Raw genomic sequence first — 15,591 nt, forward strand, 5'->3', positions numbered from 1 at the left:
ACACCTCCCCCCCCCAACAGAGGGTGAAAATTTGGGTGCATCTTATACACTGAATGTAGCCTCACCCACCCACTGGCCCCCACCCTTTGGCCTCTGCCTCCCAGCAATTTACCTCCTTGCAGCAAACAAGGAAATGGGGCTTTTGGGGGCGGCAATAGGCTATAGCCAGGATGGTGAACCTATGTCACGCATGCCACAGGTGGCAGGTGGAGCCATTTGTTAGGGCACACGAGGCATTGCTCTGTCAGCTCCAGTGTGCATGCGTGTACTGGCCTTCATTTTCAGCCATTTTTCACCATCCAGAGACTTCAGGGAAACCTCCTGAAGTCTCTGGAGGGCCTCTGCGGGGGTGGGATGCCATTTTTGCCATCCCAAGGCTCCTAGAAAACCTCTGGAGCCTGGAGAGGGTGAAAAATGGCTTCAACCTACGCCAAAAGCAAGGGGAGGGTGGGGATTACGCATGCATGCATGCAAGGGGTCTTGCACATAGAATTATGGATGTGGGCACGCCAGCGCCCGACCCCTCCTGCACTCCCTCCGCTTTTGGCACATGATGGCAAAAAGGTTAGCCATCACTGGGCTATAGCAATCCCTGCAGTCTGAAACAGCCATTGATTGAGAGGCCCCTGCTGAAACTGAAAGTGAAACTTGCTGTTTGCTGCACAAGGCAAATTGCTGGGAGGCAGAGGCAGATTTTTTTTTCTTATGCTAATCAAGCTGTTTGCGGCAAGGAGGTAAGTCAATAACTATAAATGCCTATAGAATTTCCAAATGATTAGACTTATTTTTTAAAGACTGCTTTATTATTGTTCTAGGCAACTTAACAAAATGAAGAAGCTTTTTAAAATAAATGCTTGATCTGAAGGGGTCCAGTGCTATTGTATCTTCTTTTAAATAGCTTCCCATCCCACTGGATCCCACACCATTCTTCTCACCTTTCATCACCCATAGAAACCATAACGTTTTGAAGAGCTCCAAAGCTCCAGAACTTGGATTAGGGAAGGAGGGAAAGTCATGCTGTTCACTAGCCATGTGGCTTGATCCCAGCTGTGGCCACCATTTTCAGAGTGGCCAATTGAATAGTGGCCAGTGCAGAATGGTGCTCAATTCTGAAAGCAGGCCATGTTGGTTAGCAATGGAGCAGCTTGCTCTTCTCTAGAGCCATCTCTCCAGAGATCTCCACAGTCTTTACAGTGCCCCATAGATCACATTGGAGAAGAAGAGCAAGCTGGTCCATCCCTAAACTCCATGGCCCACTTTCAGAAGTGAGCACGATTTTGCAGTGGCCAAAATTCATTGAAGTCAGTCTGAAAATGGTATCTGCTTCTGGAAGTGAAGCACACAGTCTTGGGACAGAACAGTTTGCTCTTCTTCTCCAATGTGCTCTACATGTCAGCCCTGTATACATCTTACAGGGCTGCCACAGTGGGAACGGGAGAGTAGCGAAGGGAGTAAATCATAACAATATTCTTTCATGAGATCAAGGCCTGGATCAAGGTCAGACTGCTGGCACCTGGAGGGGAGAGACCAAAGTTTGACGGCAGTTGAGACAGGGGGTTGATTGGGCCATGTGATGTGAATGTCACTGAACAGCTCAGGATGTGAGTTTTAGTATGGGTGGGGGGAAACATAATATTTCAGATTCGGGTTTTCTCCAGATAAGCCAATATGACTTCTTCAATAAATTCTTACTTTGATGGACTTTGTCTCGGAGTTCTGAATTGTTATGAGGAGTTAGTTGGAATGCTGATAGTACAGAGCACTGTGGAGATTTCCTCAATGTGATCTACCAATATAAGTGAGCAATTGATGACAGATGGGGTGGAGTGTTATGGGATCTGGTAGGTTGAGAAGCAGGTCTAAGTCTATGAGGAGCCTGAGGAGAGGGAATCAGAGCATGGGGTTGCCTCAGGAATGATTTTACGACGCCAATGGCAGAACCTGCACTAAGCCTCCCAGGGCCTCCCAGCAAGCACATGGTGCACCCTGTGCTTTATTTAATGAGCACTTTGGGGAGAGCATGGGTAGGGGGTTATAGGTAAGACAATCACATGGGAACTGCACAGCTGTCATGACTTCTGACTGTAATGGGCAGATTCCCACTGTTGTTGGTCAAAGAGTACCTGTAACTATTTCATTTACAAAATGGTCTTTTTCTACTACTAATTTCTCATGCTGCAATATGAATGAATTTATTTGTGATTACTTTACAAGTGGATTGGAATATATTTGCAAAGTAGAGTAACCGGAAACACTGAAGTAAAAGTCTATATTTCCTTTTTAGGGGTTGGCGTTTTCATGAAAGATACGTGGAAGATTTCTTTAAAGCACTGACGAACCTGAGAAACTTAGAAGTCCTGCGGTAAGAAAGTGCTAGCATTTTATTTTAGATGGTATTGATAATGAAACCACCACATAATATTAGAAGTTTGTGTATTAAACTAAATATATTGTGACAGCAGTCTCTCATCAATTTCTCATGATGAACAATAGAAGATGCTTTACTAGGAGTTCCCGAAGCCTACCATGGAACTGAGTTATAATTGACACTGAGAAAGAAGGAAACACAGTTTGGAAAACTCAAGGAAGGGTGCAGTACTTTCACTGGGATTTCTTAATGAGAGGCAAGAAATAGACTAGAACAGAACAAGATAGAATAGAATTCTTTATTGGCCAAATGTGATTGGACACACAAGGAATTTATCTCTGGTGGATAAGCTCTCGGTGTCCATACAAACAACAAAATGGTGATAGATCATAAATCATAAGATGCAACGACAATTGATAAATCATAATCTATATAAATAAGAATGTAATGTTTGTTTGTTGAAAATCTCAAATCTCCGAAAGTTCTTCACCGATTGCTTTGAAATCTTGACACAACGTTGCATTCAAATACGCACATGTTTTCATATATGTATATTATATAGATGTCACACCTTTGACAGGTAAAAACATGCTTTTTTGTAAAAACATGCTTTTTTGAAAACCAGCGCCATATGCTGGACGTAAAAGCAACACACGCTATACTAAACAAAGTTCTCAATTGGGAATGCCATCACTGAATCGATCTGCTGCTGCTTCGTTCGATGTAGAATTGCGTCGTGAACAAAATTACAACACAGGTGATCTTCTGTCGTATGTGCAATCAAATATTCCTAAGCTAACGCTTGAGCAAAATGACATTTATGATCAAATAATGCAGACTGTCAATAACGGGGTTGGAGAAATCTTCTTAGATGCTCCAGGAGGAACTGGTAAAACGTTCCTAATTACATTGATTCTGGCAGCTATTCGATCCCAAAATGACATAGCCTTAGCTCTTGCATCATCGGGAATAGCTGCAACATTGCTACCAGGAGGAAGAACTGCTCATTCCGCTGTGAAATTGCCATGGAACATGCAATTCATTGAAACTCCCACGTGCAACATTTCCAAAGCATCCAGCATGGAAAAAGTATTGCAGAAATGCACACTTATTGTTTGGGATGAATGCACAATGGCGCACAAAAAATCGCTTGAGGCTCTTGATCGATCATTGCAAGATTTGCGAGGAAACATCAGACCATTTGGGAACGCATTAATATTGCTTGCAGGAGATTTCAGGCAAACATTACCTGTAATTCCTCGATAGACACCAGCGGATGAAATAAATGCTTGCCTGAAATACTCAGCTTTGTGGCGACACGTAAAGACATTAAAATTAACTACAAATATGCGTGTCCAGCTGCAAAACGATCAATCAGCTGAGATATTCTCACATCAATTGCTGGAAATTGGGAACGGAAAAGTGCCAGTTGATCTGACCTCAGGACAGATTTCATTGCCTCATAATTTCTGCAATTTAGTGACATCAAAAGAAGAATTGGTTGAAAAAGTATTTCCTCATATTCAAACCAATTATAAGAATCACGATTGGCTGAGTGAACGAGCTATTCTTGCAGCCAAAAACAATAACGTCTATGAACTTAACAATATTATTCAGTCTAACATTGAAAGTGAGGCAGTCACATACAAGTCTGTCGACACTGTTGTGGAAGCAGATGAAGCATTTAATTATCCAACAGAATTTTTGAATTCACTCGATCTGCCAGGGATGCCACCGCACGTACTGCAATTGAAAATCGGTGTGCCAATTATCATGCTGCGAAATATCAACCAGCCAAAGCTTTGCAACGCCACGTGGCTTGCAGTAAAAAAATAATAACGACCAACGTCGTAGAACCAACAATCTTCACAGGACCTTTCAAAGGTGAAATTGTCCTCATTCCTCGCATTCCTATGATTCCCAACGGATATGTCATTTCAATTTAAGAGATTGCAATTCCCAATTCAATTGGCGTTTGCAAACACCATCAATAAAGCTCATTGCCAATCTTTAGAATTGTGCGGTTTAGATCTAGACACGGATTGCTTCTCACATGGACAATTATATGGTGCATGTTCTAGAGTCGGCAAACCAGACAATCTCTATATCTGCACATACAATGGAACAACAAAAAATATTGTATACCCACAAGCATTTTGAAATTGAACATATTAGAAACTTGCGCTTCCTCTTTTCTTTCTTTTCCATTTAACCAGACTGGACCACAGCAACGCGTGGCCGGGTACAGCTAGTCTATATAAATAAAAATGTAATGTTTGTTTGTTCAAAATCTCAAATCTCCGAAAGTTCTTCACCGATTGCTTTGAAATTTTGACACAACATTGCATTCGAATCCGTGCATGCTTTGATATATGCATATTATATAGATGTCACACCTGTGACAGGTAAAAACATGCTTTTTTGAAAACCAGCACCATCTGCTGGACGTAAAAGCAACACACGCTATACTAAATATTTCACAATTCCATTTCAATGTTTCCAATTGCATTGTTATATTGAATGTTCATAGATTTTGATTTATTTTCATTTTGATTTAATTATTTTGTGTGACATTGTGGTGGAATTCAGCTGTGTCATTTACCATAGTGTTCATTTCTTGAGTATAGTATCTTCGGAACAGTTAGGCCTCGATCCAGCTTCATCCCAACGGTCCCTTTATATGTGTGGCTGGGCTGCGGCTGCACCTTTCCACCCCTCCTCTGATGAGCTTTGCCATTTCCACCAAGGGGAGCCGAAGCCTTTCGTCCTCCTCCTCCCCTCTCTCTCCTCCCCTCCCACCAGGCCTTTGCTGTCTGTGGCTGGGCGGCACCTGCCCCATCCCTCGGCTGCCTCCTCCCAACTCTTTAGCCGGTCTCCCCCCACCCAGCCCAGTGGAGCTCCAGAGGAGGTGGAGGCGTAGTGTCTCCTCAGTCCAGCCAGCTGCACACACTCTCACCCCCCTCACAGCAAGCCAGCTACTGCCTCGCCAAGGTGGCTCCGATGGGGCAGCGGCGGTGTCAGCCTGAGACACAGCGGCCCTGGGGCAGCCCTGGGTGCCCCATGAGGTGGCCACTGCAGTGGCAACGGTGTGTCTGGATGGGGCTGTGGCCAGCGGGGGCTGCCTCGCATCCACATCACCAGGGGTGGCTTCTTCCTCCTCCTCCTCCTCCTGCTTCTCAGGGGACGCTGGCCACCTCCTGTGGCCACCACCGCTGAGGGAAGCCTGGTCGGGGGCAGCGGCAGCCTCCTCCTCTCCTCCTCAGCTCGGCCAGGTCGGCACCTGAGGGAGGTGTCGTCGTCTGTGGTGGCATCAGGCCTTCCTCCCACGGGCCCCAATGCAGCAGCAGCCACAATAGCAGCAGCAGCAGCAGCAGCAGCAGCCTAACTCAGTGGTGGAGGCACGGGAGAGGAAGAAGATGGCGCAGCCTGCGATGCTACCTTGGCGGGCCGGCAGCAGCAGCGGCGCTAGCTTGGAGGACTTCCTGCCTGGCCTGCTGGCCCAGCTGACACCACATCCCCCGGCTTCTGCCACTGCCTCTGTCTCGGTCTCCTCCTGCTCTCCCGGGGCGCCTCCACCACAGAGACTAGCACTGCTCTCGCAGGGAGAAGGAGACATCGGGGGTTCGGTGGGTGCCCAGTTGAAGAAGAAGAGCGGCTTCCAGATCACCAGCGTGACCGCGGCATGGATCTCGGCCAGCCTCATCTCCAACAACAGCATCGCTGAAGACACGGAGAGCTACAACGACCTGGAGGAGTCGCACACCGAGGACTTCTCCTCCTCTGAGATCCTGCATGTCTCGCTCTCCCGAGCCATTGACTTGGGGGAGCCCGAGCACAGCTCCTCCAAGGAGACGCTCAACAACTTCCACAAGGCCAACAGCCCTGGTGCTGTCTCCCCCAACCAGCCTTGCCCGGCCCAGCAACCCCAAGGCCTGACCAATGGCAGCACCCACCTGCCACCCCACTACATCCATGGGGGACACTCCCAGCCTCCCTCCCATGCTGGGATCCCCCTGCCCATGTCTGGAGGGGCCCTATCCAGCCCGTCGTTCCAGAGGCTGCCCGTCACGGGGAGCTTGGAGGATGCCAGGCCGGGGCCTGTGGGAGCATCCTCTGTGGCGGCTCTTGCAGGGGCCACTGTGGCTCACTTCGATGCAGGGAAGTAGGTAGGTAGAGGGATGAAGAAGTAGAAATAGAAAGAGAGAGAGAGATACAGTAGATAGGTAGGGAGAGAAAGAGAGTAGGTAGGTAGATAGAGGGATAGAGAGAGAGGGAGAGGGAGAAATACAGTAGGGAGGGAGAGGGAGAGGGATAGAGAAATAGAGATAGATAGAGAAATATAGTAGGTAGATGGGGAGAGAGTGTAGCTAGGTAGGTAAGTAGAGGGATAGAGAGAAATGGAGAGAGAGATACAGTAGATAGGTAGGGACAGAGACAGAGTAGGTAGGTAGATTGAGGGATAGAGAGAGAGAGGGAGAAATACAGTAGGTAGGTAGGTAGGGAGAGAGACAGAGTAGGTAGGTAGGTAGGTAGATAGAGGGATAGAGAGGGGGGGAGAAATACAGTAGTTAGGTAGAGAGAGAGAGTAGATAGGTAGATAGGTAGATGTTTCTCTGAAAGCCTCCATAAAGGTATGCATGGCCATTTTGGTGAGGGGGCGGGGCTTTGGGAGGCAAAAAAATGCTGTATTCGATGTATGACGCACCCAGATTTTGAGCCTCTTTTTTTTGAGGAAAAAAAGTGTGTCTTATACTCCGAAAAATATGGTACACTCAAAACCATAGAAATGGTGGTGGATTTTAGAAGAAGCCCTCGTATACTACCACCAGGAGTGGGTTCCGGCTTCATTTACTGCCAGTTCACTCAGGGACGAACTTTGGGCGCGTGCTACTTGTGCATGCTCAGAAGTAAAAAAATTGCTTCTGTGCATGCGCAGAAACAAAAAATAAAATGGCGGCGCCTACAGTGTCACCGATAGAACCGGTTTGGGGGTGTGTCTGGCTGAACCTTTTACTACCTCTTTGGCCGAATCAGTCTGAATTGGTAGGAACTCACCTCTGACTACCACCTCTTACAATATTAGATAACACAGTATCAACAGTAGAGATCTTCAATAAGGAGGAGCCACATCACGATGTTACAACGTGCGGTTTCTATACTCTTGAGACCGCCATTGACACTTTGCCGCTGGGGGGTCCATTGAGACCTAAACCATCCCGTAGAGAAGGTGATCAGGAAGACAAAGCCTTGCTGGTCTCAAAAGAAAGAAAGAAAGAAAGAAAGAAAGAAAGAAAGAAAGAAAGAAAGAAAGAAAGAAAGAAAGAAAGAGGGAGGGAGGGAGGGAGGGAGGGAGGGAGGGAGGGAGGAAGGAAGGAAGGAAGGAAGGAAGGAAGGAAGAAAAAAGAAAGAAAGAGGGGGGGACAGAACCCTTCTCCTTTGAAGAGCATAAAAGAACTTGTGTTCAAGTCAATTTAAAATAAAAGTAAGAGATGCCTGGAAGACTAGACTGCCAGTCATTATTAGTTTTTTTTTCTTTTTCTTTCTCTCTTCTGTTTGGGAAACATGGGTCAATACTTAGATGAGGAAACCTTAAAATTCCAAAATATCTTGGCTGGAATTCAAAATCTATTGGAAGGATATGAGAGAATTGAGAAGAAGCTGGAAAGACTAGTCTTCCTCACAGCAAAAGATGATGGGGTTGGAGCCCCCAAAATTAAAGGGGAGAATGAAGATATAGAAGATAAAGATAAGACAATAGATGAATTTATTAATGGAGCAAATATGGGTGAAAATGGAAAGAAGGGAATGTGGAAAAGGGAATTCGACGAACTGGAGCTCTACCCCAGATTCCAGGACACAGAAGAGAAAAAAATACGAATGATGATAGACATAAGAAGAGAAATTTTTTCAGAAGCAAGATTGACAAATAAAGACAAGTTAATTTTAGTAGCAACTGGTGGGCAAGGAGATTATCTGAGAGACCCTTCAAGCAACAAAGTGCGGAGAGAAGCCTATAAAAACCTTATAAAGGAGATAAAAAGAAGACTGACTCCACAATTGCCAAGAGAGATAAGACTGTTTTGTTACTGGAAAGATACAGGTTGACAATGAAAGTTGGTAATAAAAAAATTAGTTTTTTTAAATTATTGGTGATTAATAAGTAGGAATATTGTAACTCCTAGATTGTTTTAGATTGTTATTAAATGTTTACTCACTAACAATTAATTAACCATAAATAATAATAATGAAATGATAATGGATACAGCATAATGATATATACATGTATTGACAATTTAGTAAAATAAATTTGGATATAAATTGTAAATTGTGACTTGGGAAAAAGACCTATAAATTTTATTAACAAATTTTCATTTAGATCTTGTTATAAAGGTGTAAGGTGGTTTTTTTTGGGGGGGTGGGGGCCCTAATGAGAGGAGATGAGGCATAAATAGTAAATGATTTTTAGCGAATTATAATAACAACAAGGAAATGTTAATGGACATTGTTTAACAATATATACAAGCTATGGTATTGACTAAAGTAATTTGGATATAAATTTTAATCAATGAGTTGGAAAAAAAGGGGGGGAAGGCTTAGAAACTTTATTAAGTGACTTTTACTTAAACGATGCTATAAAGGTATAATGTTATTGGAGGATTTTGTCGCTTACAGGACCCTGGTCTCTGGTTGGTGTCTCTTAACACCAGGTCCACTCTACCCTCTTGTATGAGGTCATAAATGAGGGGAGCCTTATGTACCACTGACCTGGTGTTAAGCGACACCAGCCGGAGACCAGGGTCCTGTAATCCCGAGCACCTGGGGGTGCGAGAAGGGCGATGAGGGTCGGAATGCACAATCGCTCTTAAACAGTGAACCAGCATTCCCCGAACATAATTTGGCCCTCGGCCCCACCATATCTGCCTCTCCCGCAAACAGTAGAGATGGTGAACCCCCCAATGGAATGGCTTAATCTCTCCCCCGGAATACCAACCTTTCCCAGCAGTCCCAACCCGCGCCCATTAGTTAGCTCTGGCCCAGTGGTGGGTTCCTGCCGGATCGCACCGGATCGCGCGCGCTCCCTTTCAGCGCTCCACCTGGCTCGCGCGCTCCCTTTCAGCGCTCCACCTGGCTCGCGCGCTCCCTTTCAGCGCTACACCTGGCTCGCGCACTCCCTTCCAGCGCTAAAACCGGAAGTACAGTTTTGCCCGGCCCTGGCGAAGCAACGACGCCTGCCTGCGCTCCACCAGCTCGGCTGGGAACGGAGATGTTTCTTCAGCGGAGCGGAGCGCCTGAAAAGACTTTTCAGGTGTAGCGCTGAAAGGGAGCGCGCGAGCCAGGTGGAGCGCTGAAAGGGAGCGCGCGCGATCCGGTGCGATCCAGCAGGAACCCACCACTGCTCTGGCCTGTGCCCTGGCAGACTCCCCCCCAAGCCTGTCTGAGCCATCCAAATCAAACCCCCCTGCCCCTCCTTAAAATTTGATTTAAACCCCCCTGTAAGAAACCCTTAAGAAATCTCTTCTTCGCATGCCACCTCTCGGGATCCCAAGATCCGTCATTAAGGAAGCGTCTTGATAGGCAAAAAGGCCATCCCTGGGTAAGGGGGAGTTCCCAAAGGGGGTAAAGTTCTGTCACAGTATAACATGCCCAGCCATGCCACCACAAAGCCCATGGTGCTTTCCTTTCATCCTGGGCACTGTTGCTTCATCTTGGCGAAGACCAGGTCACCGCACTTGTAGTTGCATGGCTAGCCAGAGCAGGACATGGCACGTGGCAGAGAGGCCAAGGCGATCCTGGCTGAGCGATCACTGTGCCTCCCCAGCAACAGGTGCGCTGGGGCTGCCTTGCCCACCTTGCCTGCCACCTCTGTGCGTTCTGCTTGGAAGGGGCTGCCGCCGCTCTTGCTGCCCTCCCTCCCTCCCTGGCTGTTGACATCTGCATGCCCTCCCAGAGCATCACCACGGAACCGCCATTTGCTTTCCTCCTTCTCCCACTGCAAAACGAAGGTGAACAGTGTTGCACTACAAGTGTGGCAACCTGATCTTCGCCAAGATGAAGCAGTGGCACCAGGATGAAGGGAAAGTGCTACGGGCTCCAGGGTGGCATGGCCAAGCCTGGCCCACTCCCCACCCGCCTGCTTCCACGCCTCTTGCTCTGCTTCTTTGCTGGCAGAAAGCGGTGCGACAGCTGACTCTAATCCCCCTCCTAGCTCCAGTCCATCACCAAAGCTTTCTATACTTGGGGTCTTCTGGCGGGGCTGGGAGGTTCCCCCTTTTTGGTTCTATCAAGAAGCGGTGGCAGAAATCAAAAGCAGCCACTTTCTCGGGCCGGGTCAAAGGGGCTGGAAAACCTCCCAGGTCTCTGCCTGCAAACTACGGAGAAACAAATCTTGCTGGGGGGGAGGGGTGCAGAGAGCAGGGGGGGTGTCAGCTGAAGACCTCTCCGTCCCCATCCTCGAAGCTGATCTTTTTTTCACTGTGGTTTGCATGCCTAGGGGTTTTTATGGGGGGTTTGTATGCATGCTTGTGCCATCTGTATGTGTGAATATAATGGACATACACGAGCAATTTTATAGAGAGAGATGCATGGAGTCACTTGCGTTGTTTCGTAGTGCTGTTACTTAGTCCAGATATTTTAGGGATCCCTGATTCCCTTCCAATATTGAACCTGTCACAGTAGGAGGAACCCAGGGTGGGGTGGGGGCGACACGCATGACTGCAGGGCACTAGTGGGCACATGCAATCTGGGTTGTGTGATTTCCCAATGCCCCCGCCTTGCCTGGGGGTGTTTTGGGGGGTTGCAGCCAGTTTTTCTTCCCCCCTTGTCTCGAGACAGGATTGAGTGAACTTTCCTCCCTCCCTCCCATCCTGCTTGCACAGTCCAGTGCCTCCGCCTGAATTTTTTCCTATTTCCCACCCTTTCCTTTCCATTGTTCTCTCACCCCCTGCTCGCCCGTCAGGTTTACAAACACAGGCATGGCCTCAGGGCTGCAAAGTCCAATGCTTCAATTCCTTCTAGGAAACCTATGGCTTTTCCACACCCTAAAATCTCTAGCAGTCTATTTTTGGCAGTTTTTCCCTCTCTCCCCCTGCTTTCATTTGTCAGAGTCCCCAAAATTTTCACAACCATTTCGGTGGGCATGGCTAGTGGGGGTGTCATGTGACTGAGTGTGCTTGAGTGATATCAAGTTGTCCACGCCCACTCAGTCACATGTCCCCAACACAACCTAATCACGCTGTTGTGTACCGGCGGGCCTGGCCAGCAGAGGGCGAGCGAGAGGAGAAGCCCTCTGATTGGCTCAGGCGCGCCGGCCAGCCGGCGGGAGAAATACCTTGTTTCTATTGGTTCGCCGTCTGACAGCTGCCTGTATAAATAGCTGTCAGATGGCTTTGGTTCTTCGGTTCCTGTCAGTTCTTGTTGAATTAATAAACACGTTAAACGACTTCTGCCTCAGTCTCCTCAGTGACCAACTATAACACACGCCCACAAAACTGGTAGTAAAAGCTTTTGAAACCCACCCCTGGTCTGAGGAGATTAATGTGAGGCACAGGCAACAAGAATGGCTCTGGAAATTAGATAAAAAGGTTTCTTTATGGTTGATTCAACAGTTCACAAGAATCTCACCAAATTGCTAAGATTCCCTTGGGAGTGCCTGATATAGCCTAAGAAGTGTTTGATCTCTCTCTCCCCCACCTATAGAATCCAAAGCGAGAATATTTCTTAACTCCCCCTTTAAGGGCTTTCTTCCTTTCAGTTGTAGAATCTATCACAGTTGTAGTTGTTAACCAAAAATCATGGGTCACTGAGTACCCACCCAGTCCAAGCCATGCTAGGATCGTCTTTGGTAAGCAAAAGGGACTTCTCCAACTCCCTTCATCTATTTCCCTTCCACCTCTGTTCTTTTTACTGTCCTGCCCACTGCCTTGTAGGGCCTCCGACCCTACAAAACTCTGGGCCTCCGACCCTTGCTCTTTGGCTCGGCCCATTTGCTATAACACGAATTATCCCAGGTGTTTCGCTCCAGGGTACAAATAGGTGCACGCCAATTGGATGGCAAGTGGCAATGATGGTGCTGGGAAGGGTGGCCAAGGGGGGCTGGAGGAGAATGTGATTAGTGACAGGTTACAGGAGAGAGCAAGGAGGGCAGGCAGGCAAATTCTGCTTACATACAGCTCATGCTGGTGCTAGGAGGGGAAAGGAGGCAAACACTGCCTATGCGCTCCTCCTGGGAGGCTGGGGGAAAACAGGTAAATTCTGCCTGCACATCTGGTGTGGTAGGAGGAAATAGGCAAACGACTGTGCATAGCTCCTGGTGGAGCTGGGAGGGGAAAGGAGGCAAATGCTGGATGTGCACTGCTTCTGGGGGATGTGGGGAACATCAGCGCATCGATGGTAAACACGATTGATGGTGGGTCGTGGAGGGCGGGTTAGAATGGAGTGGTGCACAATGGGAGGGCAGCTGAACTGCCCGTTCAGAGTTAAGCCAGAGTCGAGACACAGAGGCAATGGCAGTGAGAGGTCAAATTAGGAAACCCCTGCCCACTGCTGCCTGCCCATTGCCCACATTGGCTTCTCATTTTCACCACCACCACCACCACCATTGCCTATGCACCTGGACTCCGGCCTGATGCTGAATGGGCAGTTTGGCTATTATGCCACTGTGAAACCCCCCCCTGCCCCCTGCACCATCAGGAGTAGTGTGCAGGCAGCATTTGCTTGCTTTCCCCTACCAGCACCAGGACGAGCTTTGCGCAGGTAGGGTTTGCCTGCCTTCCCCCTTGCTCTCTTCAACATTTCTTCCTTTCAGTTTGATGAACACAAATATTTCAAATTGAGTAATATTTTGAAAATATATCCAAGGAAAAGCAGTTCAGTTGCCATAAATACATTCCCTTGAATTCCTATAAAAAAACAATCCATAATTATTTTTCAAGAAATAATTGTGATTATTTTGGACTGCAGACTTTCTGGATCCTCCCTGACTGAATCCGGCAGCAGGCATGTTGCCGAAGTATTCAGGAAAAACCAGAGATTGAGAGAGTTAGAGTTGGACATCTACAAACTACAAGACAAAAGAATGGAACTATTGTGCGATGGGCTCAAACATCCACAATGCACAATAGAGACATTAAAGTAAGTGACTATTTACTTTCAGTTTGATCTGCATAAGTGTCTTTTGGCTGTTAATATTTTAGAAATATATCTAGAAAGTCAATTTAGTTGCCATACTTTGTCCTATTCTCTTCAGTTCCTAAAATATACATTGCATACTTGATATTGAAGAAATAATTGTACTTTTTGATATTTTTTTCTGGTGGGGCTGGGAGGGGGGACAGGCGGCAGGGCAGTGGTTTAGGGGAAACTCTGTGAATGTCCTAGAGTGGCCCAACCAGAGCCCTGACTTGAACCCTAATGAGCATCTCTGGAGGGACATGAAAATGGCTGTCCACTGGCAGTCGTCATCCAACCTGACTGAGCAGGAGAGGATTTGCAAGGAAGAATGACAGAAAATCCCCCAATCGAGGTGTGCAAAGCTTGTTGCATCAGACCCAAAAAGACTCAAGACAGTAATTGCTGCCAAAGAGGCTTCAACGTGGTACTGAGTGAAGAGTCTTGATACTTATGCCAATGGGATATTTCAGTTTTTTCTTTTTAATAAATTTACAGACATTTCTAAAAAAAATCTCTTTGTCATTATGCAGTATTGAGTGCAGATTAATGAGAAAAAAATGAATTTCAACAACTATAGAATCAGGTCCCAATATTAAAAAATTGACAAAAGTGAAGGGAGTCTGAGTAATTTCTGAATGGGTCTAAGACCTTCAGTCTTCCACCCTTGGCCATGCCTCCTTTGCCTCCAGCCATCAACCTCAGCCCATTCACAGCCAGCTTCCTCCTCTGCTGGCCCTTTCCCGGTGATTCTCCCTGAGATTAATGTCAGGCACAGGCAACCAGACCAGCTCTGGAAATGAGATAAAATGGTTTTTTTATGGTTGATTCAACAGTTCACAAGAATCTCACCAAACTGTCAAGCTTCCCTTGGGAGTGCCTGATATAGCCTAAGAAGTGTTTGATCTCCCTACCCCCCCCCCAAAGCAAGAATATTTCTTAACTCCCCCTTTAAGGGCTTTCTTCCTTTCAGCTGTAGAACCTATCATAGTTGTAGTTGTTAACCAAAAATCATGGGTCACCAAGTACCCACCCAGTCCAAGCCATTCTGGGTTTGGTATTTGGTAAGAAAAAGGGATTATCTCCAACTCCCTTCACCTATTTCCCTTCCTTTTTTTTTTTTTTGTAATATTTTTTTATTGTTTTTGTCTTTTCATCACATATTACAATCTTTATATCAACAGTTTGTACAATGTTACATCGTCATATCTATATATATTTTCCTCTCTTTACTATATATTACAATCATTATGTCATCTTATCTATATATTTTTATGATATTTTACATTTTTACCTACTTTTATATACAGTTCTATGTTTATTTATGTATATTGTTTTCGGCTTAATTATTTTTCTTATTTTCCAACCATTCATACCATTTATTCCAAATTTCGTAGTATTCCGATTCTTCTGTGTCCTTTAATTTTAGGGTTAATTTGTCCATCTCTGCACAATCCAAGGTTTTTTTTATCACTAATTCATCTGGCGGTGTATTATTTTGCTTCCAGCATTGGGCAAAGGCAGTTCTAGCTGTGGTTAATATATGTGTTAGCAGATTTTTTGTGTGTGTGTAGTTCCCTTTAATTATTCCTAGTAAGAAGGTTTCGGGTTTATACTTTATTTGTTCCCCCATAATTTCTTGTGCCCACTTCCAGATTCTTTTCCAATATTTTTGCGATTCTGGGCAGCTCCACCACATGTGGTAGTAGGTCCCTTGTTCTTTTTTACATTTCCAACAGGTCGGTTTCAGTGTTGGGTACATTTTTGCCAATCTTGTTGGTGGTAAGTGCCAACGATAAAACATTTTGTATATATTTTCTTTTAGTGTTGCTGATCTCGTTAATTTATAATTTATATTCACTTTTTCCCCCAATCCGCTAGATCTATATTATAACCAAAATTTTTGGCCCATGCTATCATACAGCCTTTACCTATTTCTTCTTCTAAGTTTATTTCTAACAAATATTTATACATTTTCGTTATAAATTTGTTTTCTGGGCCAATTAAGTTTTTGTCTATTTGTTGCAGTTCTGTATATATTCCATATTCTTTTATAT

General features: G+C 45.9%; 2 protein-coding genes across 3 annotated transcripts in view; both read left to right on the forward strand.

The window, feature by feature from the left end:
• The window catches only part of LOC309383865 (NACHT, LRR and PYD domains-containing protein 12-like), a 259,601-nt gene that overhangs the window by 92,381 nt on the left and 151,629 nt on the right, over window positions 1–15,591 (forward strand). The gene's annotated exons all lie outside the window — the stretch shown is intronic.
• LOC309384094 (NACHT, LRR and PYD domains-containing protein 12-like) overlaps window positions 1–15,591 on the forward strand; it is a gene marked incomplete at its 3' end in the record, with an annotated part of 49,414 nt that overhangs the window by 20,245 nt on the left and 13,578 nt on the right. The window contains exon 5 of the mRNA XM_081937285.1: window positions 2,285–2,362. Coding sequence (XP_081793411.1) covers window positions 2,285–2,362 — 78 coding nt within the window. The remainder of the gene's footprint in view (window positions 1–2,284; window positions 2,363–15,591) is intronic.

Source organism: Natrix helvetica, assembly GCF_964273705.1.
Source record: "Natrix helvetica genome assembly, chromosome: 1".
Classification (NCBI taxonomy): Eukaryota; Metazoa; Chordata; class Lepidosauria; order Squamata; family Natricidae; genus Natrix; species Natrix helvetica.